The sequence below is a fragment of the Artibeus jamaicensis genome, unplaced genomic scaffold (genome assembly GCF_021234435.1).
Source record: "Artibeus jamaicensis isolate MK-2021 breed Jamaican fruit bat unplaced genomic scaffold, CSHL_Jam_final contig_388, whole genome shotgun sequence".
NCBI lineage: Eukaryota > Metazoa > Chordata > Mammalia > Chiroptera > Phyllostomidae > Artibeus > Artibeus jamaicensis.
The window spans coordinates 443,066-470,009 of NW_026521813.1; the positions used below are offsets into that span (position 1 = coordinate 443,066).

The window sequence follows — 26,944 nt, forward strand, 5'->3', positions numbered from 1 at the left end:
GGAAGTTAACTTTGATTATACGAGGTTGGAACTCAGAAACAAGCTCAGGGGAAACTCATGTTTCAAGCTAATCAGAAGGGCATATTTCATTCATTTGGCCATTATACAAAGACATAATCATGAAATAGGAAAAGCCCTCATCCTTAAATGGATGTTTTCAAGTGTTTGTTTTTTCACATTGAAAATAGAATCTAATAAGTTTTTCTGGATGATAAATATGTCAATGAATATATTTAGGTCAACATTCTCAAATGGATGAAGTTTCTCTATAAAGTCTTGAATGGAAGAAAATAGAAAGGAGGGTCCCTGACCTGTGTGGCTCAGTTGGTTGGGTGTTATCCTGCAAAGCAAAAGGTTGTGAGTTCAATTTCCTATCAGGGCATATGTCTGGGCTGTGGGTTCGGTCCCTAGTTGGGGTGCATATGAGAGGCAACTGATCAATACTTCTCTCTAGCATCAATGTTTCTCTCCCTGTCTTTCTTCCTCCCTTCTCTTTAAAAATAAATACATAAAATCTTTTTTTTATAAAAGAAAGAAAATGGAAAGGAGGCGAGTGAAGCAGGTAGAAGGAAAAGTTACATGAGGACAATAAGGATAGAACTGGGGAAAGTAGCCACACTTATAAAAATAATGAGCAGATGGCAGAGTTATGCAATGTGATAAGGTGAAATATTAATAATAATAAATTATACCAATGAGGTACGCATTATCATTATTTTACATGTAACAAAAGGTTAACCATCTTATTCAAGGTCATACAACTAGCAGACAAAAGCTAAGTTTCAACCCAAGTCAGGTTGACCCCATAGCTTTGAACTTTTAAGTTTTTCCGTTATCTGCTTCACAATGACTGGGTTGACAGGTAGGGAAATAAAATATCAGTCATTGTTTTAGATTTTATTTATTTATTTCTAGAGAGAGGGGAAGGGAGGGAGAAAGAGGAAAACATCAGTGTGTGGCTGCCTCTCGAGCACCTACCATGGGGAACCCAGCCCAGAACCCAGGCATGAGCCCTGACTGGGAATTGAACTGGTGACCCTTTGCTTTGCAGATCAGTGCTCAATCCACTGAGCCACACCAGCCAGGGCAAAATATCAGTCATCTTAAACCTGCTTTAAAAAATCAAGCAGGAGGACTTCCGCCAAGATGGAGGTGTAGGTGGAAGCACTGTGCCTTCTCTCATGGCCAAGTTTAAAAACAATAAAGTTTTAGCAACAAAAACACAGCCAAACCACAGAAAATTGAACTACATGGAAGTCTGACAACAACGAACCATTCAGCCAAACCAGTAAGAGGGGCGGAGCCAGCAGCAGAGCCATTCGGGCAGGGAAGATTCACTGGACCCACCTGGGCATGCAACCCAGGTGCGCCGGCAGCCATGGGCGGATCCCAGGTGTGGAGTAGCAGGCCGACCCACTGAGGACTGACCACGGTCACATATTTGCGTGCAGATACACCAGTGAAGGAGCGAGCAGTGAGAAAGGCCGTGCAGGCCCCAGTGGTGGGAAGCAGCAGAGGGGACCACTAGTGTCCCTCTCTGAGCTGCCCCCACATACAGCATCACAAACCAGTGACCTGGGTGGCCCCACCCTGGTGAACAACTAAGGCTCTGCTCCTCATACTTAACGGGTGCAAACAGATCAAAACATGGCTCAAGAACAACTCAGAACCCCAGAGCCAATACATCTAAGCAATGAAGAAATAGCCAAACTTTCAGATGCACAGTTCAAAACACCAGTGATTAGGATGCTCACAGAACTGGTTGATTTTAGTCACAAATTAGAGGAACGTATGAAGGCTAAACTAATTGAAATGAATGGAAATGCACAGGAACCAACAGTAATGGAAAGGAAACTGGGACTCAAATCAAAGGAGTGGACCAGAAAGAGGAAAAAAATAACCAACCAGAAAAGGATGAAGAAACAAGAATTCAAAAAAAATGAGGAGAGGCTTAGGAACCTCCAGGACATCTTTAAACATTCCAACATCCGAATTATAGGGGTACCAGAAGGGGAAGAGGAACAGCCACGAGTGGAAAACTTATTTGAACAAATAATAAAGGAGAACTTCCCCAATCTGGCAAAGGAAATAGACTTCCAGGAAATCCAGGAAGCTCAGAGAGTCCCAAAGAAGTTGGACCCAAGAAGGAACACACCAAGGCACATCATCATTATATTAGCAAAGATTCAAATGAAGGAGGGAATCCTAGAAGCAGCAAGAGATAAGGGGACAGTCACCTACAAAGGAGTTCCCATCAGATTGTCAGCGGATTTCTCAAAAGAGAGCTTACAGGCAAGAAGGGGCTGGAAAGAAGTATTCCAAGTCATGAAATCCAAACACCTACATCCAAGATTTATCTATTCAGCAAAGCTTTCATTTAGAATGGAAGGGCAGATAAAGTGCTTCTCAGATAAGATCAAATTCAAAGAGTTCACCATCACCAAGCCCTTATTATATGAAATGGTAAAGAGACTTATCTAAAAAAAAGAAGATAAAAAAGATGAACAGTGAAAGGCCAGCAAACTCACAGTTATTAAGAACCACACCTAAAGCAAAAACAAACTAAGAGGACAGCTAGATCAGGAGCAGAACCACAGAAATGAAGATCACATGGAGGGTTAGCAACAGGAGAGTGGGAGGATGAGAAGGAGGAGAAGGTACAGAAAATAAGTGGCATAGACGGTAGGTAGAAAATAGATAGGGGGGAGGGCAAGAATAGTATGGGAAATATGGAATCTAAAGAACTTGAGACACGTGATCATAAACTAAAGGGGGGAATGGTGGGGGAGGAGGTGTGCAGGGTGGAGGGGAATTAAGGGGGAAATAGAACAACTGTAATGGCATAATCAATAAAATATATTTTAAAAAAGAAAAAAATCAAGCAGGATATTCAACAGAATCCCTTAATGAGGTACATAATCAATAAAGGGCAAGCAAAGAGAGCTCTTATTTTCAAAAATTTAGGTGATGAGATGAGATCAAACAAAAATGACCAGCAGGGGAAGAGGGCAAGGAAGAAGAGAGATGGGCCATAGAGAGAGCTTTCTGAGAGGGAAAAGGAAAGAAGCTGGCAATCTTAATCAGCATCTTAAATAACTTTCAAAGTTCAAATGACACTAAATAAAAGGTAAAACTCAGAACATTCAGGAGATGATAGAAAAAAAATTAAAATGGTCATGTGTTGACAAAAGAGCAGCTAACCAAGAGAGCAATATTGCTAGGGGATGATTCTACTAGGTTGAAATTCCTATGAGCATGAAATTGCAATGCAGAACCGTTGTGGGAAAGTTGTCACATTTAGAGAGAAAGAAATACCTTTCAAAGAAGACTACAATGGAACTGTTGTATCTGTTGTGGAGGAGAGATGTGTGTATTAGCATTCTGAGAATCTGAAGGATTTAAGTGATACAGCGATACACTGGTTTAAGCATTCGTCAAGGACATCTTTTGGGAACTTTCTCTAAAAAAAACATAATAGCAGCTTTGTAAGAAGCCAGCAGCCACATGCTCCTTCTTGGTTAATCTCCGGAAGTCCGGAGCAGCACTGTGATCCATGATCTTCTCTTGTCTCAGCCCGTTTTCCCTTGACAGTGGCATCTACCTGCACCACACTTTGAAAGATTGATAGCTCCTAAGTATCTCAGTCTAAGATATTGCCAGCATCCTTGGTTCAGGAGTTCAGAAGCAGTGCGATTAATAGGTGAGGGATGGCAGCAAAGGCAGCTTCTGAATCTTGAATGAGAATTTTTCACATCTGCCACTTTGGACATTTTTCAAATGATTCCCCTGTGTATTCCAGGAAGTGCTCACTTGAGCTGGGTCTGTCTGTTCTGGCCTGAAAACTGAGCTGTGTAATTGAGGGAACTCAAGCATAGGCAGTTTATGGTTGTATGAATAAGCAAAATACTCAATATGCGACCTGATTGTTTTCCAAAATTGCACAGTCCCTGGTTTTACTTGTCATTTTGGAACAGGAGTGGGAGGATGAGGCTGTGACAGTGAATGCTTTCAATGGGTATAATTAACCCATTTCATAAAAGCAGATTTTCTAAATTATGCTATGAAGCTCATAAATTTTTAACACTTTACTTTCTGGGTTGGGGGAGAGGGGTTCTTTTAAAGGTATTTATTTTCCCTGACCTTATGAAACAAATCAATCAAATCAGTATAAAGGCATTGTACTCTTGATAGAGTAGGATGTTTTTGAGTGATTTCCATGGCACGATGGTTAGAAAATAGATGATTCTTCCACTAATGGGGCCATTATGCTTATCCAACCATGAAATGTTTCATACTCATCTCTCACCAGTATGTCCTGAAAAGGGGAAAAATATTTGTCACGCTCCTGCAATATGAGGAGCAGAAGGAATTTTGAGAGTGCCTTGCCATCCCAAGGAAGTGACATCATTGACCCAGCACAAGGTGAAAAAGGCCACAGGATCAGGGAAACCAGTAAGGATGGAGAAGTGTGAAACAAATTATTTATATCTAATGTGTCCCCCAAAGCTTACTACCCACAAAACCTATACCTGGGGAACAATGGTGCCTCCATCCCCCTGAATGACCGTGGGAGTCTCTCAACATGCCACCCAAACCAGGGGGAAGTCTGCTCACACAGCTGCACCTGTCAGTGTTGTGAGTTCCCCCTTACTGTCGTTAAGTGATAATGTTGTCTCTCTTTGAAAGCAGTGGTCAAATGAACAGGCTTCCTGGGTATGGAAAATTCAGTTTTCAAGGCCAACTGCTGGGACTTAAGATATCCAGGCTGATGGCAATGGCTTGTACACTGCCAAGCCAAAAGTTATATGGAAGCCAAAGCAGGGGCAAACTCCGAATAGTTGGGGACATTCTGAATAGCTCTCGAAAAAGGCAAAATGAACAATGTTTAGGTTTTATTTGGGGGGGGGGTTGTAGTCTCCATTTTCAGCTCAAATGTGTAACATCAAGGTTTCTCTCTCACCTGTCAGCTGTACTGAAGATAAATCTGCAAACAACAATTCTTGACTTAAGTGAACACCATGGTTATAAAGGGTGTGTACTCAGGGGAGTTCTGGAAAGAAATACTTGATGATTTCATTTAAAAAATCCTCATCTGAGGATATGTTTATTGATGAGAGAAAGAGAGAGAGAGACATTGATTGCCTGCCTCCCAGATGTACCCCAACCAAGGACTGAAATGACAACCTTTTGGTGCTCCAAAAGGTTGGAGCACCAAACCTTTTTGGCTCCAACCTCCAAAGATTGGAGCACGGAATGATGCTCCAACCCACTGAGCCATCCAGCCAGGGTTTGATGATTTCATTTTTAAAATAACTAGATCTATTCCACAAAATAATTCAGGTGAAGGAGAAGATACTGATATTCTAGGCCAGTGAAGAAGTAATTAGTGATATTAAGCTTTGCTAACCCTATAAGATAATTTTTCTATTTCTTTTTTTAATATATTTTTTATTTAGTTATTTTTCAAGTATAGTTTTTTTGTCTATTTCTCCCATCCCAGCCTCCCCCACCCTTTGCTCCCCACCTCCCTCCCATTTGCCCCCCACTTAGTTCTCGTCCCTGTGTCCTTCCTATTTGTTCCTCCAAATCACTCCCCCTTTTTCCCCTTAACTTCCCTTCCCTCTCCCCTCTGGTCACTGTCCCCTTGTTCTCTATTTCAGTGTCTTTGTTTTGTTTTGTTTTTTTTCCTGCTTGCTTGTTTATTTTGTTGTTTAGCTTCCTGTTAAAGGTGAGATCATATGGTATTTGTCCTTCAATGCCTGGCCTATTTCACTCAGCATAATGCTTTCCAGTTCCATCTATGTTGTTGCAAAAGGTAGTAGCTCCTTCTTTCTCTCTGCTGCATAGAATTCCATTGTGTATATGTACCACAATTTTTTGATCCATTCATTTACTGATGGGCACCTAGGTTGCTTTCAACTCTTGGCTATTGTAAATTGTGCTGCTATGAACATTGTAGTGCATAGGTTCTTTGAAATTGATGTTTTAGGATTCTGGGATATAATCCTAGCAGTGGAATTGCTGGGTCAAAAGGCAGGTCGATTTTTATTTTTCTGAGAAAATTCCATACTGTTTTCCATAATGGTTGTACCCGTCTGCAATCCCACCAACAGTGGACTAAGGACCCCTTTTCCCCACACCCTCTCCAACATTTGTTGTTTGTTGCTTTGTTTATGATAGCCATCCTGACTGGTGTAAAGTGGTATCTCATTGTGGTTTTAATTTGCATCTCTCTGACAGCTAATGATATTGAGCATCTCTTCATGTGTCTCTGGATATTCTGTATGTCCTCTTTGGAGAAGTGTCTGTTCAAGTCCTTTTCCCATTTTTTAATTGGGTTCGATGTCTTCCTAGAGTGGAGTCGTGTAAGTTCTTTGTATATTTTGGAGATTAAACCTTTGTCTGAGGTATCACTGGCAAATATGTTTTCCCATACAGTTGGTTGTCTTTTTAATTTAATACTGTTTTCTTTAGCCATGCAGAAGCTTTTTATTTTGATGAGATTCCATTTGTTTATTCTTTCCTTTATATTCCTTGCTCTAGGGGACATATCGGTAAAAATGTTGCTGTGTGGAATATCTGAGATTTTCTTGCCAATGTTCTCCTCTAGGACTTTAATGGTGTCATGGCTTATATTTAAGTCTTTTATCCACCTTGAATTTATTTTGGTGTATGGTGTAAGTTGGTGCTCAAGTTTCATTTTTTTGCACGTAGCTGTCCAGTTCTCCCAACACCATTTGCTGAAGAGGCTATCTTTACTCCATTTTATGTTACTGCCCCCTTTGTCAAATATTAATTGACTGTAGAGAGTTGGGTTGATTTCTGGGCTCTCTGTTCTGTTGTATTGGTCTATGTGCCTGTTTTTATGCCAGTACCAGGCTGTTTTGATTATAGTGGCTTTGTAATACAGTTTGATATCAGGTATTGTGATCCCTCCTACTTTGTTCTTCTTTCTCAAAAGAGCAGCTGCTATTCGGGCTCGTTTATGATTCCATATACATTTTTGAAGTGTTTGTTCTATGTCTGTGAAATATGCCATTGGTACTTTAACAGTATTGCATTGAATCTGTATATTGCTTTGGGTAGTATGGACATTTTGATGATGTTAATTAAAATTTAGAATATTTCAAGCATGCTGAAATGTATGTAAAATTATAAAATAAATACCCATGAATCCACAATCCAATGTTGTCATATCCTAACAATCTGCCATATTTGCTTCAGACCTTTTTACTTTTTAACAAAAAATACAGATATAGCTGAAGCCCTTTCAAGGCTTATTTTCTACCAAATTTCTGTCCATGTTGCAGGTCCCCCAGTTAATGCTGAAAACTTATTGCTTCTCTAGTCTCATAATTTCTTTTCATATTTTCTTTGATCAAAATGGTTTCCTACCACATTGTAGCTGTTGTGCAGAAAAGCTGATTTATGGATTTAGCAAAGTCCGTTACTTTCTAAAGCTCAGCTTTCTCATTGTTAAAATGGAGATAGTTCTTGCTTACCTCCCAGAGCTATACAATGGCAACATTAGATACTGTATGGAGATACTTTTGGAAACTCTACCATCAAACACAACTATATTATTATTTAGGAAATAAGTCTCCCTTTCTGAATATCTTCTCAAAGGCCAATCAGGTTTATTAAAACCTTAATGTTTACCCACCATAGAGAAATGGTGCTTGGTGCATGCATTGGCCCAACTAATAAGCTTGGCAACTGTATCAAGGATTTCAAATGCTCGGTCTCATCACTGCTATACATAATATATGTCAGTTCGGACGTATTAATAGTTGGTTTCAATAACATAATCCAAGATGAAAAAAATAGGCAGTGGCTGTAAGAAAATTCTTTTCCTCCAGACTCTCGCTATAATTAGCAAAAATTCAGGAAGTCAGAAAGTGGTTACTAATGGATCACTGCTGCTGACCATAGGGAGGGAAAGAGAGTAATTAGGGAATCGAACCTGAGTGCATTTTCGAATCCTCAACCCGACACCCTCAGCTGCCTCACTTGCATGTCTCCGTATTCTGTGGCAACACAAGGTGACACTGGAATTTTAGCAATGGTGGCAACAGCTGTTTTGTCTGGGACAATGACCCTAGTGGGGGACAAGTGGCAATAAAATGATTAACTGGCCGTGTGTCCATTTTATAGGTCTCGTGTATCTTTATTTTTATATCTAAAGAGGTCATCTTATTTTTATTAAAAAGTGAAATTACTATTCCCATTGACTCAAATAAATGGCCAGGTTCATTTTCTCTGAAGATATCATCATTACAGTGCACGGCCTTTGGACATTTAATAGACCCAAGAGACTAAGATTATGTGCTGAAAGGAAAACCCAGAAATATGACAAAACCGCAATCAGTTCACGGCTTCCACAAGGGATGTTAAGAACATGAATTAGATTTCCACTGAGACATTATAAGCCTCAAAATGTATCCAGGGTATTTTAACAAGAAATCAGATGTTTTCATCCGATTTCTTTTTTGTCATCCACCTTATTCAGCAGTCCAAAATGTTTGGGGCTACAGATTTGTTTTGGAGGTGGGCCTTGCTGTGTGCTGAAAACGACTTTGCACCTTGAGTTCTCGGCACATCATAAATCAAGTTGGGGTGGAAGACATACAATCTGGGGACAGCGATGTGACAGTCATGGGGCCCTGGTGCAGTGAGGCGTTCATTCGATGGTGTTTTGAGGGCACACACATTCCCTGCTATGACTGTTCCCCTGATCTAACCCTTAGCTTATAAGAACGGAAGCGGCAGGCCTAGCTGTGGACAAAACAGATGGACTTATACGTGACTAGTCTCCACCTTTAATGAATGAAGCGATAGCCACCAGACTCGGGCGAGACTGAAATTAAATGGGCTACTGTCCAAGTTCTGTCAGTTTTGTTTTCTCTCAGCAAACTAGTCTATTCCCTATGTATGTGAACATGAAAAATAATGCGTTAAAAAGATGTTACTTTTAGAATTATCAGTAGAAATAATAACTGCATCTCATTGATATAAAAATCTAACCATCTCCGACAAAAGCACATAGCCCTGGCTGGGTGACTCAGTTGGTTGGGACACTGGCCAATACACCGAAAAGGCTGGGGATCCGACTCCCTGTCGGGGCACATACAGGAGGCAACTGATCCATATTTCTCTCTTACACGGATGCTTCTCTAGTCTCTCTCTCTCTCATATCTTTCCTCTGTTTTTAGAACCATTGAACATGTCCTTGGGTGAGGATTTAAAAAGAAGCACACACACTAACACTACTAAGACTTGCAAAGGGAGATGTGACAGGTGTGATTATTTTCCTTGCCATGTATCATCACCCTCCCCCACCCCCGTCCCCACCCCCAATCCTGCTCTCACAAGGCCCTAATGATAAAAGCTATTCAGTGCCAAAACCTCTCCTGGCACTGTTCTTCTCCTCGCTCCTTTATGTTTGTTAAATACATTCGGTTCTTTCCTACCTCAGGCCCTTTGCGTGCCTTGATCTTTCTGGTTGGAAAGTTCCTGTTCTGGCTCTCACATGGCTAGCTCCTTCTAAAGTATGGTCATCTAGAAGATTCTCAGAGGTGCCACCTGGACCACTGTATCTAGACTAACAATTCTTCCAAATCATTTTCACATTACCCAGTCCATTCCCCTATAGCACCTCATGCTAAACTGAAATTGCTTTGCTTACCTATTGAGCTGCTTAATAACCATTGCTCCCCCACCCACAAAATGGAGTGTCAGTTGCTGAAGGTAGAGGCCTTGTCTGTAGTTTGAGAGTTGCTATGTTGTTTTTTAAACCACTGTATACTCAATGTTTATAATAGTGATTCACACAGTAGATATCAGCAAGTATGTGTTTAATAAATAAATTCAATTTCACACCCTAAATGTATTCTTTTAAAATATTTATTTATTTATTTATTTTCACACAAGGACGGTTTTTCTATTGTTTTTAGAGAGAGAGGAAGGGAGGAAGAGTGAGAAACATCAATTGGTTGCCTCCCGCATGTGCCTGAGCCCAGAATGGGCATTGAACTGGCAACCTAGGTGTGTGCCCTGACTGGGAATCGAACCTGTAACCTTTTGGTTTTGGGACAACACTCCAACCAACTGAGCTACACCAGCCAGGACTAAGTTTACTCTTTTAACTGTGTATGCTGTGCTATAACCATAACCTTCAGGTTTGTGCAATGACTAATGCTTTAAAGGCGAATGAAGTTCTTTTATACTGAAGTTAAAACTAAAACAAATAACAAGATATATATGTTTTAAACCATATTTTTGTTTTAGAAAAGAAGCATAAATTTCATTGGAGTCAGCTCCCACAAAATGAACGCTAGAGTTTCATCAGCATTTTACAATAGATGGGCAGTTAGAGATCCATGAACTAATAAGGGTTTTCACTTCACGGGAGCATCATGTTGACATTGACAATGACTGTAGAAGGAAAAGCATTTGCATTTAAAGTACAAGATAAGCAGAAAATGCAACAAAACCCTAAAAATATATTTTGAAAATCATATAGATTTACAATTAAGCTTCAAACACTGAAAAAGCTTCCATACCTTGGACATCCTCCAAAAGGCTGTGTAAAGTGTCATTCTTGGCTGAAAGCTTTTCCAGTAAAAACAGTAGAGGGAGCTGCTGCCCCATGTTACAAATTTCTGAAATTCCTGTTTCCGACATCAATTGCTATGCACTGAAATGTGACCCATTTGAGCCCAGCACTCAATTCCCATACTGAAATAATGAAACAATGCACAAAAACAACGCCAGGGAAAAAAAAGAAAGGAAATCAAGAGCCCTGCCTGGAACATAAAAAGATAATAACACATTTTCAAATTAATGTGGTTTTTAATAAACACTTTTTACAGTGATGAGGAATGAGAAGTAAAGTTAACATCAGACGAGGGGGCTAACACATCCTTCCTTTGATGGCTCATTAGTTCTAGTCTCCTGTCTTCCCTCCTGGTCTGCAGCATTTCCAGCTGCTTTCCTCTCTTTTCTGAAGCAATGAAAAATCAGAATATTTTGAAATAAACTAGGGCATTTCAAGTGAGACTTTCCAAGTCTCATTATCATAACAGGAGGCCACTATTTTCCATTGCCTATGCTGCTCAGATAAATGTAAGGCTTTTAAAAAAAGAGCAAAATTTTTATTAGGGTGTCGGGGCAGTACTTGAGGCTTAAGAGAAGATCACAACTAATAAAAGGCAGCAGCTCTGATAATGGATAAACTAGCCCCACAAGCAAGGAAGAGGCTATAAATCTGAGCAGAAAAGACACCACTGAATACTTAGACCCAGTTGTTATCATTGCCTTATTGTGAGTAACTTTTATCTATCTCTTCATGAGTAGATTTACATTTCTGGAATAAATATTCCATATGCAGATTATGCAATCTTTCACTTTAGCAATTCATTGAAAGACATTCAATTTTTTAATTAAATTTCGAGAAATCTGGAAAAGAAAAAATATGTTGGTTCAGCTACAGATTCAAGATAATCTCTTCTGTCTACGATACCATATGAGTGAATGGACGTTCAGAAAGATAGTAATGGATTTAAGTATATTTAAATAGAACCTTGCATTTAAAGAAAGTTCTTTCACACACATGGCATTTAATTCTCCCAGCAACTATACAAAGTAGACGTGGCAGGTACTGTAATTTCAAATTTACAGAAAAGGAAACTGAGATATGGAAATGCCAAGTGAACTGCCCAAGGACACACAAGTCAGGAGAAGCACTGGGTTCGTCACTGTCTTCTCCCACTGTCCTGCTGTCCTCAGGCACTACGGTGCTGTCAGTTACCATGGAAAGATCGAACTGTGTTCTGTGTATGCTGTTTCAAGTAAGGCCGATCTACTCCAGTTGTGAACTAGGAGCTTGTCTTTTATACCTGTGATCTAGTAGAATACAGGTGGGTTTAGGGGTCAGTTCCTGGGTTTTAATTCCAGCTCCCCCTACTTACACTTGTGTGATCATGGGTGTGCTACTTGATGTTTCTAAACATGCTTTAACCTATTCTAAAATGAAGATAATTTCTACTCATCATAGTTGGGAAGATTATATAGGCATTGGCAGGTGAGTACCTGAAGCAGAGGTAGTACTATAATAAGCTCTCCTGATCCACTCCTTTCTTTAAACTTACTTCCTCAGAAGTTAGTGCTATTTCCTTCCCCAGGAAGATCCTTAATGTTCTTCTGCTTCCTCTCTGAAAAACCGTTCTCAGTATTAATCCCAACGTATTTGCTGGTACTGCAAACCAAGACATCTCTACTCAATGGTTTCCCTCCACTGAAGAATATTCACTTAAAACAAGATGGCAGAAGTTATTTGGGGCATATGGAAGCTTTTTCCTTTTTATAGGTAAGATCTGCTCTGCTTGTTAACAGAAAATTGGACCAATGTTTTATAAAAAAATGCATTCATCATAAAATGTTGTGGCTGCCTCTGTTAGCCAGGTTAGCTGCTCTTTAAGTATAAACATTCTGATGAAGAATAATTTTTTTAGCCCTGGCGGGTGTGGCTCAGTGGATTCACCAGTTAGATTCCCAGTCAGGGCACATGCGTGGGTTGTGGGCCAGGTCCCCAGCAGGGATGTGTGAGAGGCAACCACACACTGATGTTTCTCTTTCTTCCTCCCTTCCCCTCTCTCTAAAAATAAAATAAATAAAATCTTTTTAAAAAGAATAATTTTATTATAAGAAGATTATGTGTGTAAATTTCAACCGAGTCTTCCTGAGAGAGAGGGAAAATTGCTATTAAATGTGGGGAGATGGGGAACTATGACTTTGATAAAACAGCAATTCATCAAGACGATTTAATAACATTAGTTCAGGAGATCTTCTTTTAGCAAATATTGCATATTAGAATTTTTTTCCTTAGGAAATATGCTCTGTCAGAGAGAACGAGATTGTGTGTGTGTGTGTATATATATATGTATACACACATGCACACAGAAACATATATATATGCATGCTAAATGGAACTTGTAGAAAATTATTCTTTGTAAGCAACTTATCTTTTCGATACAAATATTTCCTTAAAAGAAGAGGAAATACCAATGTGGCTTCTGAACAAAGAATCAAAAGTAGAAAAATTGGTTAAAATGTTTTAATTATGTGAGTTGTTTCAGGCCATTAGAGATTTCTTTTAGTTCCATTTTTTGGAATTTTCCTTGACACTCCCTAAGTAACAACACTGTGTTTGATTTAGGAAACATCTCTAAAGCCCCACAGGGAAGAAGGTTTGTTAAAGTGGAGTGAAGCATCCTGGTACCCAAGGACCCAAGCCTCCTGGGAAGATAACTTCCATTCTTCTTGGTTCTTTTCAGACAATTACACTGATCAGATCAAAGTCCCCCCACCCCAACTTTTCTAAAGGCTAATTGCTCAAACACATTTGCTAAAATTATATACCACTCACTCATTTGTGGGATATTACATATTATTTGATTGCTATTTGATAAAAGAGATAAAATTAATATATTTTCCTATTTCAAATTACGACTTTCTAACATGTGCTTTTGGAATCTCACATGCAAACCACTAGGGTGAGTCATATACCATCTCTCCATCTCAGCGAGAAGTACTTTCACTCTGACCAACCTTTCCCTTTTCTCTCATTACGTTCCTTCCTGCTATCAAGTGAAGCTCATGTCACACAGGGTCCAATGATGAAAAAGACAAGCAAGTGAAACATAATATTTTGACTTAAAAATATTCATAAGAAAAGGGGGCTGTCTCTTAAGCTACATATAAATTGTAAAAAAAAAGTATAAACAGCCCCACGGGGCATCTTAACAGAGAAAAAAATTCTGCTGATACATCAAAAATAGGAAATACTATGATAGCTGCAATAAATCGTGCTTATGCTCTCAACAATCCCTCTCAGTTGTGCCACTACGGTGGCCTGTCAGTGAAATCTGGCTGTGGGACCCTCCACTCAGAAGTCTTCGTGGAGTTTATGCTGCTGTGAGACTCGCCGTGAGGCTTGCCAGGAGCCAGCCTGCACTTGACTTAGTTCTGTGTCCCAGAACTGCCTCAGCCGCCTGCCTGTCGCCTGTCCCTAGAAGCTCAGCACTTGTTCAGCTTTTGTTCAGGCTGTTTTCCTGGGCCAGCAGTTCTGAGCCTGCATTCTTCTTCCCCTCTATTTACTTCACTGGAAAAACCTTCTCGACTTTTTAAAAATAGCCTTACTGAGGTATGATTGATAAACATGCAACTGTATATATTTAGTATGTCCAGTTTGATGAGTTTGGACAAATGCAAACACCCATGATACCATCACCACAGTTAAGCTGACACATCAATACCTCCCAGAGTTTACTTGTTACCCTTAGTTTTTCTGTTTGTTACTTTCTGTAGTAAGAACACCTAATGTGAGATCTACCCTCTTAATGAATTCTGAAGTGAGTATTACATGGTTAACGACTGGCACTATGTTGTACAGTAGAACTCTAAAATGTATTAATCTTGCAGAAGTGACACTTTATACCCATTGAATAGCAACTCCCCTTTTCTCCCCTCTCCAGCCTCTGACAACCACTACATTGCATTCCGTCCTTCTGTGAGTTTGACTATTTTAGACATCTTATAAAATTGGAATCATGCTGTCTTTGTCCTTCTGTGACTGAATTATTTCACTAAGTATAATGTCTTCCAGGTTCATCCATGTTGTAGTAACCGGAGGGAATTCTTTCTTTTTTTTAAAATTTTATTTAGTTATTTTTCAAGTACAGTTTTTTTTGTCTATTTCTCCCATCCCAGCCTCCCCCGCCCCGTGCTCCCCACCTCCCTCCCATTTCCACCCCCCTTAGTTCTTGTCCCTGTGTCCTTCCTATTCGTTCCTCCAAATCCCTCCCCCTTTTTCCCCTTAATTTCCCTTCCCTCTCCCCTCTGGTCACTGTCCCCTTGTTCTCTATTTCAGTGTCTTTGTTTTTTTCTGCTTGCTTATTTGTTTTGTTGTTTAGCTTCCAGTTAAAGGTGAGATCATATGGTATTTGTCTTTCAACACCTGGCCTATTTCACTCAGCATAATGCTTTCCAGTTCCATCCATGTTGTTGCAAAGGGTAGTAGCTCCTTAATTCTCTCTTTTTTTAAAGGCTTAATCTTTATGCTTCAATTTTCAGTTCTTGAAGGAAACCTTCCCAACCATTATCTTTTCTAAATTATTATCCTCTGTTCATGTTTCTGTAAACTGAACTTGAATCCCTAGAGGACCAAGACAATCTCTTATTCATTTTTGCAAGCCCAGCTCCTAACAGAGTGTTAGGTATATAGCAGGCCTTCAATGCTTGTGAAACTGTTCAACAATGGGAATTAGAACAGTTTGATTGTTTGTATGAGCTCATTTTCCTAAAATATTAGTTAATATGATCTTGAAAGGACTAATTTCAAAGAACTCTGTTCATTTCTAACATTTGGGGAACGACAGACCTCTTGCTAAAGTCCACTATGCCCAGAAAAATCACACATGAAGGTGGCACAGAAAAGAGTGGGAAGCCAGTTATTTGACCTTCCTTCCCAAGGCTGCCCTTAGCCAATTCTCGTGACCGCGTGTAGGTGCCACAGCAGGGTTTCACACTGGCATGCACGTCCCCAGTTCAACCGAACATGCAACCAGCTTCAGAAGAGTTCGAAAGCTGCTGTAAACTGTACCCCAAGATAAAGTTTTTAGAATACTCGCATTTAAGAAAAGATCTTTTAGTCACGTAGAGGAGTTATTTCGGAATAAAAAAGACAAGAGGTTTCTGTAAACCATAATTCTCAAGCAGAAAATGAGCTGGTGGTATAGTCTCATACTTTTTCTTTTAAATAAAAGCTGACCTATAATAAAAACTTTATCTTTTTTTTGCTTAGATTTTTTCCTTATTTTTGTAGTCTAACAAATTGTTATCTTATTCTATTACAGAAGATAACACACCATTTTTCTTTTTAATACTTTGGACTCAGGATTTAATGACCACTGTGTATCAGACCCATGGCTGAATTTAAATTCTAAATCTAATAGTGGAGATATAATAAAGGCCTCTCTTCCCCAAACATTCTGGCAATAAACTGAAACCTATGAAACTGAATATTATAAATACTTTCTTGGAGTTGCATATTTCATAATCTTCTAAATTCTCCAGTCAACTCACTTGATCTATAGCTGGGAATTCATTCCAGGATGCAGTGTAATCCTTTTCTGTCCTAGACATTTGGCAAGCTTGCCATGAAGGCCTTCATCTTTCAAATTCCCCCTTTGAGACGACAATTATCCTGCCTTGAATGCAGCATCATACATTTAGAAAACTACAGGAAGGTCTAATCTTGCCTGGTAGCATTCACCAGCTTTTATTCTTTGTAGCAGAAGACAATTATTGAAAATCCTACAATGTGTTCTTTCTTCTGCCAGAAACCTTGGAATAAAAACCAACAAAGCTGATTCCTTTAAAGACTGGATTCCAGGATGCCAGTTTATGCCTCTTCCCACTGCCCCCTCTTGCTTTTATAATCACTATCAATTGACACCAGTACAACAATTCCTTGCATGGCTAAAGTGGATGAAAAGAAATCCATGACAGGACAGCAATCATTTTTGGCACATGACCACACCCTATTAGATTCCTAAGGCTCTATGTCTGGAGCCCTCTGGTGGGGTTCAGTTCTTTAAAAAGTTCCTTATTTTTTGGTCTTCATTTTCTCATCTACAAAATATATTCATTTGTTTACTCATTCATTAAATAATTAGTAACCACATACTACATGCCAGAAACTGTACTGGGCAATGGTTATAAAATAAAGGTTTTAAAAAATTCACAGGACAGTGGGCATACAGATGAGGAAAATAACAGTTAGAAAACAATGTGCTCTCTCCATAGGAGGCATAACACAGGATCGTGGAAGATGACACCGCACATACTGAGAGCACTTACGAAGGCTGCTGAGAAGAACTGATGTCTGAACTGAGTGGTGAAGGAAGAAGGATGCTTATCTAGGCCTCTGGGAGAACATTTGCAAAGCATGGCATTTTTGAGATAGTGAAGGAAGATTACACTGCAGATTGAAAAACAAGGGAGGTGCAGAGAAGGAGAAGCAAAGATAGGTACAGGGCCAACTAGGAAGGGTTGGGAATGGCATGTAGAAAATGTGGAATCCTTCTTGATAGAAAAGTTATTAAACAGTTTTCAGCCAAACAGTTGCATGATCAGAGTTATGATTTAACAATATTACTCTGCTTATAAGAGGCAGAGGCAACAGACCAGCTCTGAAACGTCTACAACAATACAGATGTGAATTGACAAGAGCCTAAACTAGGAGGCAATGAGGAAAGAGAGGAGGAGATAGTTTCATGAGATACTGGGACGTAGAATTGACAAAATTTAGGAGCTGTCTGGATGTGAAGGATGAGGAAGAGAAAAAGTTCTAGACTGTTACTGCATTTGAGTTTGCGGATGCTCCTTTTGTTGTACATAGGAGACCTCCAAGTGGAGATGCTGAACAGGCAGTGAGCTGTATAAGTCTGGACCTCAGCAGGAATGTCTGGGTTGAAATAGAAGACTGGAAATGTTTAACCAAGGCAACATATACAGAGGGGAAGAGGGAAGGCTGTCAGTGAAGGAGACAAAAAAAGATGGTCCCAGAGGTAGAAAAAAAAATCAATGTCGCTAAACTAAGAGAAGAGAGAGTTTGAAGGAGACAGCAGGCAACAGTGTAAATTCCTGGACAGCACTGAAATAGGATGAAGCCTGAGAAGAGCCCTGAGAATCTCACACCTCAGAGATCATTGCGACTAGAGAGAGTGCAGTGTCAGTGGGGTAGCTTGGACAAAAACCAGACCCACTAGGGTTAAAGAGTCAGCAGAACCACAAGAAATGGAATACTTTTTCTAGAAGCTTTGGGTAAAAGAAAAGAACAGCTAATTGTCTAGAAGATCTTTATAGCTCTCTTTAGCAACATTCTTTGAAATTCTACTAACAAAACAGTGTTTCAAGAAAAGTGGGCCTACTTCCCCAGATATCTCACTCACTACCTGCCTGACTGTTAAGAAATTGAGGAGGTGGAGTCAGGTAGGTTCAGAACAGGATTCATTTATTTGGAGTCTTGGCTTACGGAACTCAGGCAGGCAGTGGTGAAGGTGTGGGTGAGGTGTGTGGATGGCAACCAACATCCCTTATCTCTTGGTTTTTGTGGTGGTGGGAGGTATAGGCAGTAAAACCATCTTAAATAGTAGAGAGATGGAAATTATTTTTACAAGAGAGTGAAATAGCCATCAGATAAACAGAGAAATAAAAGATTCTACACAAAATCAGTCAAGCTTTACTCACAGGTGGTCCTGGGGGTCCTGGTTTTCCTGGAGGACCTGTTTTTCCTCGTCTTCCCTTGAAATCAAAGAGAAACAGAGAGTAAATGATGTGATTCTACTTTATTTTAAGATGAGACGACATGAAATGGCAATGTTAAAAACAGTAAACATTAACTAAAAGTGAGAAAACAATTCCAAGCCCACATGACCTTTAAACATCAATGAAGTCTAAGAGTTATGGGCGAATGTGAATTTATTCTCGTGTGTGGTGTAAGAAGGTGGTCTAGTTTTGTTTTTCTTCATGTATCTGTCCAATTTTCCCAACATCATCTATTGAATAAACTATCTTGAGCCCATTATATGTCCTTGCTTCCTCTGTCAAATATTAATTAACTATGAAGGCTTGAGTTTATTTCTGGGCTCTCTATTCTGTTCCATTGATCTATGCAGCTTTTATGCCAGTACCATGCTGTTTTGATTACTATAGCCTTATAGTATGGTTTGATATTAGATAGTATGATTTCTACAACTTTGCTCTTTTTTTGTGGGCCTTTTGTGGTTTCATATAAATTTTTGAAACATTTGTTCTAGTTCTGTGAAATATGTCATTGAGATCTTGATAGGAATTGTGTTGAATCTATAGATTGCTTTGGGTAGCATGGACGGTTTAATGATATTAATTCTTCCTATCCAGAAAAAGGTATGTACTTCCACTTATTTTCCTCTTCTTCAATTTTTTTCTTCAGTGTCTTACATTTTTCCAAGTATAGGTCTTTTATATCCTTGGTTAGACTTATTCCTAGGTATTTTATTCTTTTTAAAGCAATCATGAATGGGATTGTTTCCTTAATTTTTCTTTCTGATAGTTCATTATTGGCATATAAAAATGGAACTGATTTCTGAATATTAATTTTGTAATCCTGCTACTTTGCTGAATTCATTTATCAGATCTAGTAGTTTCTTGGTGGAATCTTTGTAGTTCTTAATGAATAGTATCATGTCACCTGTAAATAAAGACAGTTTTAATTCTTCCTTTCCAATTTGGATGCCTTTATTTCTTCTTCTTGTCTGATTGCCATGGCTAGGACTTCTAGTACTATGTTGAATAAGAGAGGAGATCATGGACATCCCTGTCTTGCACCCAGTCTTAAGGGGAACACTTGTAGTTTTTGCCCATTGAATATGATGTTGGCAGTGGTTTTGTTAAGTATACAAACAACAAGTGCTGGTGAGAATGTAGAACAAGGGGAACCCTTTGCATTGCTGATGGGAGTGCAGATTAGTGCAGCCGCTACGGAAAGCAGTAGGGAGATACCTCAAAAAATTAAAAATAGATGATTTTTGACCCAGTGATCCCACTTCTGGGAGTATATCCAAAGGAACCTAAAACACTAATTTGAAACAACATAAGCAACCCTGTATTCACTGCAGCATTATTTACAATCACCAAGGTATGGAAGCAGCCCAAGTGTCCATCGATAGGTAAGTGGATAAAACAACTATGGGACATTACACAGTGGAATACTACTTGGCTGTAAAAAAGAAGAAAATCTTACCCTCTGCAAACACATGGATGGACCTAGAGAATATTATGTTAAGTGAAATAAGCCAGCCAGAGAAAGACACAAACCATGTGATTTAACTGATATGTGGAATCTGATGAACAAATTGAACTGACAAGAAAAATAGACGCAGACTCATAGAGAGCAGGCTGTCAGTTGGAGGGAGACATTAGGGGGTGGAGGGACTGAGCAAAAAGGAAAAAGGACTCACAGTCATGGACAATGGTGTGGTGATTGTGGCAGGGAGTGGGGCAGGGGGATAAATGGTAATGGAAAAAATAAAATAAAAATAAAAGTTATGGGCCAAATCCCAACAACCACAATTAGAAAAATAGTGCCTGGAATGAATAAATCTTAACTGTTATTAGCAGCCCTTGATACTCTAGTAAAGTATCAAGGGCTGCTAATAAAATATTTGAAAGATGGTCTAAGCTTGGCATTTTATCTGATGATTCTGTAGTTTCAGATACAATAATACATCTGTTTCTCATCTTAAATTGGTGTTTCTCATAGAGTGGTCTGAATTCTAATCTATAGGAGTTACCTGAGGGTGAGTTTGGATGTTAAAAATGCATATTCCTGGCTCCATTCTACTCTTGTTGATTTAGAATCTCTGGGGAGGGTGGTTATGCATCTGTATTTTTAAGACTACTACAGGTAATTCTTATGCTCATTTAAGTTTGAAAAACACTTCCCTAAACCATATCATAATTATATATGCTGTATAAAGCACATTAACTAACTCTTTTCTTCCATTTGGATGATTAAGCTGTTTTATAAGTAAACTTAAATATACACTTGCTTATTAAATGTTATTATTGTAACTGAATGTTAACTCTCCCAAGTTTACAACCAGCTAAATTCCAATGGGAAGATTTAGAAAAATAAGATCATGCAGACATCTCTAAGTAACTGTACCTACCACTATTTTAAAAGAGCAATTATTTATTATAATTTTTCTTAATTTTTCTCCTTTGTAATAGAAGGAAATAAGCATGGGTACTGAAAGCACACATTTTGAATGAGAAGCACTTATGAGCATGTTTTCTACATCTGGCCACTCTATTTCATTGTTACTAATAACTTTTTTTTGTTACCATATTGGTAGTACATTGGCAGTACATACTGCTTCTATTGAAGAAGTAAAAATATTGAATTGATCTTTTAAGAACTTTTTTGGAGAATTATAAACATAAACATGAAAAGGCCTATTTCATTCACTAATTTTCTTGCTCTGAAAGTGTTAGGCAAAGTTCGATCTCTGGGTTTCATGTAGGCTGGGAGTTGGGGTAGTGAGTCCAGCGCCAGCCGAGCCTGTGGAGTAAACTTTGGGAGACAAGTAACCACATACCACAGTGCAATTGGGTGGGAAATGCCCCCTTTGTGGCTGGAGGCAAGTTAAGTACATACCACCAAGGACTTATAAAAACAGCAGCCCTCTCATGGATAATCCTAGCTAACATCTACAAATTTTAACATATTTTATACACGGCCACCCCCCCCTCCTTCTCAAAATAAATAATCAAAAAATAAAGCTACAATTAGTGGTGTTTTCATCTACCTTCTGTTTTAAACATCTGAACCATAGATTTTCTTTGGGAGAATGTAAAACTGGAATAAGTATAAAATTTGATATTTTGTGTTCAAAAATGTTATACACATGTATACCATTTTCTAGTCTCGTAGTTTACACATTCCGAAAATCAATATATTGGTTCTTTCTGTAAGTCGATTAGCCCCCGAGGATTAATCAATGATAAAAAGTTTACTTAGAATGTGGAATCACTGCAATGTAATTCCCAAGAGGACAAAGGAACAAAATCAATAGCATTCAAGTACGTGATCATTTTTTTTTTTTTTTAGTTTGAGGTAAGTTAAAATCAGAGGATTAACGTTTGTGTGCATTCTGCTTTCTTTGAAGGCGACATGTTTATTGATTTGAGCAGGAAGTGGGGAAAATGAGGCTATCGATCAACTTTTATCACAGAGTTAATGTTTAAGACAAACTGAGTGTCAGATGTTGTAACATGACATCGGCACGTCTGAAGATGAGGAGTGAAAAACATTCACGATTCAGTGTGGTCTGGGCAAACACCCAAGTTCTTGTGTATCACCACTGATTCACTCGGTCATGTAGGCCAGCCTCGCACTTGTAAGCGTGCACTGCAGTGTATGCTGAAAGAGTGCAGGGGGCGAGCTCGTTGGGTTTAGGCATCCTTGCCAAGAGTGTACACGCAGATAAATATTTTTGAGGTTGTTAAATTACTGGAACATATTGTGAGTAGGTAACTTCTGCTAACTCATAATTTGAGTTTAAATGTGGCTTCTGGTCTTGAGTTTTTAGTAATACCTAAAGCAGGTTTGAGTAATTTTTTTAAAGATGTGCTTTACACAGTCACCATTTTCTTAGCCATTCCCCCAAATATGTTCTAGGAATGAGGTTTACCTGAAGTGCTAAGTCTCACTGACCTGTAGAATGGGCCCTGATAGAACAGAGCAGAGGGGTGAATGGATGAAAAACGTTGGTGAAAACTCCAGAATGTAAGGGGAATATTGGGAGTCACAGTTTCTATCAATATGATGGTTCAAGCCCACTCTCAAACATCATCTTTCTCTCCAAGGACCCCAGGAATTAACTCCTTTGTCTTCTTCCCCTGATTCAAGGCTACCAGCTGCACTGAATGCAGTCTCATAGTTTCCTATTCCTCCAAAGGATCTTCTCTCTTTTCACTTAAAATCATCAGGGAAAGGAAAAGCCTACTTAAGAGTTAACAAGTAGATTTTGGGAAGGGTAAATTTTGTGACTGAAGCCAGGATAATTTGGGGAGGATTTTATTATTAATAATTATGCCAAGACACCAACTACAGCTCTCATTCCAGGCTAAATCAGACTCCTCCATCTTTCACAGGGGGGTGTAACTGTGACTCTCTGTCCTTTCCTCACAGGGCTCTGAGGAATTAGATGAGGACACCTGGGGCCAGGGGCTGAGGCTGGGGCTGCTGACGGTAGTGCCAGGGAGTACCCCGGAGATGCTCCTGATGGGAGGAATGGTTACTGCATGTCCATTTCCACTTCTGCCTTCTTTATTTCAGTCCTGACAGTATAGAGCTAACTCTAGACCCATTGTAATGTGGGATGAAAAGTAGAGCTGGCTGTGGGTGGGGATGAAAGTCCTGGCAGATAGCAGACAAACACTGAGTTCCGTGTGGCCTTCCTGGTAAGGGTTTCGGTTCCCAAGTCACCATTTGTTCATAAGCAAATTGGAGTCTGGCTGAATCTCCAAACGGCTGAAGACCTACTGTTCTAGCATAATTACAATTGGGTTAATCCAACCCTTTCCTACAAACTGGAATATAAAACACAAAACACAGATTTACTATATCAGGTTGCCCTAGAAACCTGGTGCTCAGCATGTCAGTTTCCTGTTTGGCAACAATGTAAAGGTTATTTGGATATTTGTCGAATGCTTTAAGCCCAGTGGTGCTCAAATCTGATCACACACCTGCATTGTCAGGAGGGCTGGTTAAAACAGATTGCTGTCCCTACTCCCTGAGTTTCTGATTCAGTAGGTCTGGAGTGAAACCTGAACATTGCATTTCCAATAATTTCCCAATAATGCTGGTGCTGTTAGCCTGAAGACCACACTTTGAGAATCCCTTCTCTAAATCTCAAGCTCTTATTTCATATTTAAAGTCAGCCAATCATGTAGAGACCTTAATACCTTGTAAATCTTGTAGCTCAGACCAGAAGAGCTCAACCAGTTCTGTGATTATGTGGCACTTTGAGAATAAAAAGCCATTGTCAATTTCAGAAGCACCAGGAATGAAACCCAATTTCTACAGAAAATTTTAGGGTCAAGATTTCATTGCTGTAAAATTGGTACTTTTACTTTGCAACAGGTTAAGGATTAAAAAAAAGAGATCATATATAAAATTCCTATCACACACATCCATTAGGATGGCTACTTTTAAAAACCAAAAAATAAGTATTCGGAAGAATGTGGAAAAAACTGGAATGCTTGTGAAATGTTGGTGAGACTGTAAAATGGTGCCGTGGAAAACACTATACTGGTTCTTAAAAATTAAAAGTTGAATTATTCTGGGTACAGCTCCAAAATAATGAAAAGCAGGGTCTTGAAGAGATATTTACACACCCATGCTCATAACAGCACAATTCAGAGTACCCAAGAGGTGGAAGCAACCCAAATGTCCACTAACAGGCAAATGTAAAAATGAAATGGGTCTATACACACAATGGAATATTATTCACCCTTAAAAAGGAGAGAAATACTATGCCACACACTACAACATGGATGAACCTTGATGACATAATGTTAACTGAAAGAAGCACATTGAAATAAGTCACTAAAGGAAAAATACTTTATGATTCTACTTATATAAGGAACTTGGTAGAATGGTGGTTACCAGGGGCTGGTGGTAGGGGCCAAAAGGAAATTTTTTTCAGAGATTTTATTTATTTTATTTCTAGAGAGAGGGGAAGGGAGGGAGAAAGAGAAGGAGAGAAACATCCGTCAGTTGTCTCTCATATTCACCCCAACCGGGGACTGAACCCACAACTGAGGCATGTGCCCTGACCGGTAATTGAACCCGTGACCTTTCCCTCTGCGGGAAGAATGCCCAATCAACTGAGCCACACTGGTCAGGGGGGAATTTGTTGTTTTAGTTTTATAAGCTGAAAAAGTTTTGGAGCTCTGTTTCACAACAGTGTAACACTACTGAACTGTGCTCTGGTTAAGGTGTTGTTTTTTTTTTTTTAGCCACATTTTTTTTTTCAAGAAAAGCACTCCTATTACAATGTCTGATATATGGTAAAAATAATAAATGTTAGTTCCTTTCCTCCCTGCCCTTCTATCATCCTCTATACAATTCTCCATTTTTTCAAATTTAAAAATACTTGATAATGTATCAAAAACTTTCTAAAATATGAACTGTGAATCAGTCCAAAAAAAGGTAACCAACTCTTAACTATGCATGTGGAATTTTTTTATCTAAAATATCAATCAAGATGCCCATTGAGAACAGAAATATAAAAAATAAATTATGGGTTATCTATACAATGGAATACTATATAGCAATAAAAGTGAATGGAATCTTAGTTCCTACAACAGGATCGATGAACCTTGAAAACATCATGTTGATCAATTTACATACAGGGTTAAAACAGGCAAGACCAATCTATTCTGTTGTAAGAGGCTGCTGATGCAGCAGTGGGGGTGACCGAAAAAGGCAGGACGTGGGTGTATGAGAGCAGTGACAGTCGTATTCTGGTGTCTGAATTGTGTCCTGCTGTCATGGGTATGTTGAATTTGTGAAAAACCATCAGTTTGTATCCCTATGATACATACATTTTTCCGAATATATGCAATATTTCAGTACAATTTAAAAAATGACACCAGAAAATTACCACAATGAAATGATTTCGTTTGAATTAACTAATGATTTTACTCATCTACAGTTACTGTGCCCAGAGCCACAGAGAGCCATATTGTCGGGAGTCAAAAACACACAAGCTGAGGCTTTTTAAATAAGTGACATCTACAAATTTGCGGCAGTAAAAATAACTTGAGGCTCCCAGGATGACTCGCAGTATGAGAGCATGTGTACCTTAAATTAGCCACTTCATTTATAGACATCTGGCCCTCCAGGAGCATTAAGAAGGGAAGAATGCAAATAATGGACTACTGGTGCTTACCGGACAGATGGTTTTTGTTGTCAGGGAGGATGAGGATGAGGATGATAAAGACAAGGTTACAGCAGTAATTGGATTAAAATAAAGGGTGGTATGCAGACCCCAAGCCCACAGAGCAGACGTGTATAAGCAGTCTCTCTAAATCGCCAGGTCTTGCTAATACAGCTGGCTCCACTCAAATATTTCTCTGTTCCCATGTGTGTATTTAGCACACTCTCAGGCATCAGCCCAGTCTGAACAAGGTATCAAGGAAATGTCAAGGAAGAGGAGACAGGGCCTTGACTGGCACCCAACAACTGTGAATGAGGTGTTAATTACACAGGAAAACATTACAGACTATCTGGGAAGTTTCATTTTCTTTTTTTATATTGTGAACGGAAGTAAGATTTATGACAGATGTTGTAAAAAGTGACCACATTTTGAAATCAGTGATATGTGAAAAACATGGGAATGGAATACTTATGTTAGCAATGAATAACTTTCAAAGTGCATTTTATTTCTTAACAGATGTTTAAAAATACATCTATGACAGCAGCAATACAAGTTATAAAGGTTTCATTATTTCAGGGATCAGACAAGTGGCTCTCGCAAGAACATGGGAAGAAGACATAATTCAGCATGAACAAATGATCTGAAACAGGCTTAGAGCTAAGGCAACATGAATCACACCGTGATGCTGTTCTCAACATCGCCTTCCTCATTTAGGCTGGGGTCTCGAAATTGCTAAATCATTCCACAGTTTCCCCATCTCTCTGTCCCTTTCCTTCCCTCAGATGGACTCACGTGGCTTTTCAATGCAAGTTAGAAGTTATGACCTTATTATCTAAGCCCCCTCAGCTGCAACAGAATAAATGATAACCCTTCATCAAAACACTGGGCTGGGCTGAGTGGTCTGGTCTGTGATCAGTAATGTCTACAGTCCCTGTTTAGGAGTTCCGTTAAGTTGTCACATGGATTTCAATTTAGTCATGAAAATAAGTATAGTCAAGGTCTGACCTCTTAACCTCTTCTGACTGGATGTTCCCAATAATCAGCCTTTCTCTTGTGCCCTGAATGGTCCACGTTATACTAGGAATATAAGAAAGGTCTGTGACTAAAGAATATTAAAATGGTTACCATTCATCACGTGCTTACCACGGTATAGGCATAGGAAACACTAACTTACATGATTTCATTCAATCCTTTCAAAATTACCGTGGGTAGTTGGTATTGTTCCCATTTTACAGAGAAAGACAACATCTAGCTTCAGGTCACTCATCTCTTAATTAGTGGAGCCATGAATTAAACCCAAGTGTATCTGATCCTAAAACCCATAATCCACAGGATTAAGGTATCCTCGGTGGGTATGCTGATCTTTCACAATCTGGGTTACTTTGCTGCTG

The 26,944-nt window shown here is 39.2% G+C and overlaps 1 protein-coding gene across 1 annotated transcript in view; it reads right to left on the bottom strand.

Moving 5' to 3' along the window:
- The window catches only part of COL19A1 (collagen type XIX alpha 1 chain), a 348,702-nt gene that overhangs the window by 92,999 nt on the left and 228,759 nt on the right, over positions 1-26,944 (bottom strand). The window contains exon 16 of the mRNA XM_053665015.1: positions 18,313-18,366. Within this exon, the coding sequence (XP_053520990.1) occupies positions 18,313-18,366 (54 nt within the window). The remainder of the gene's footprint in view (positions 1-18,312; positions 18,367-26,944) is intronic.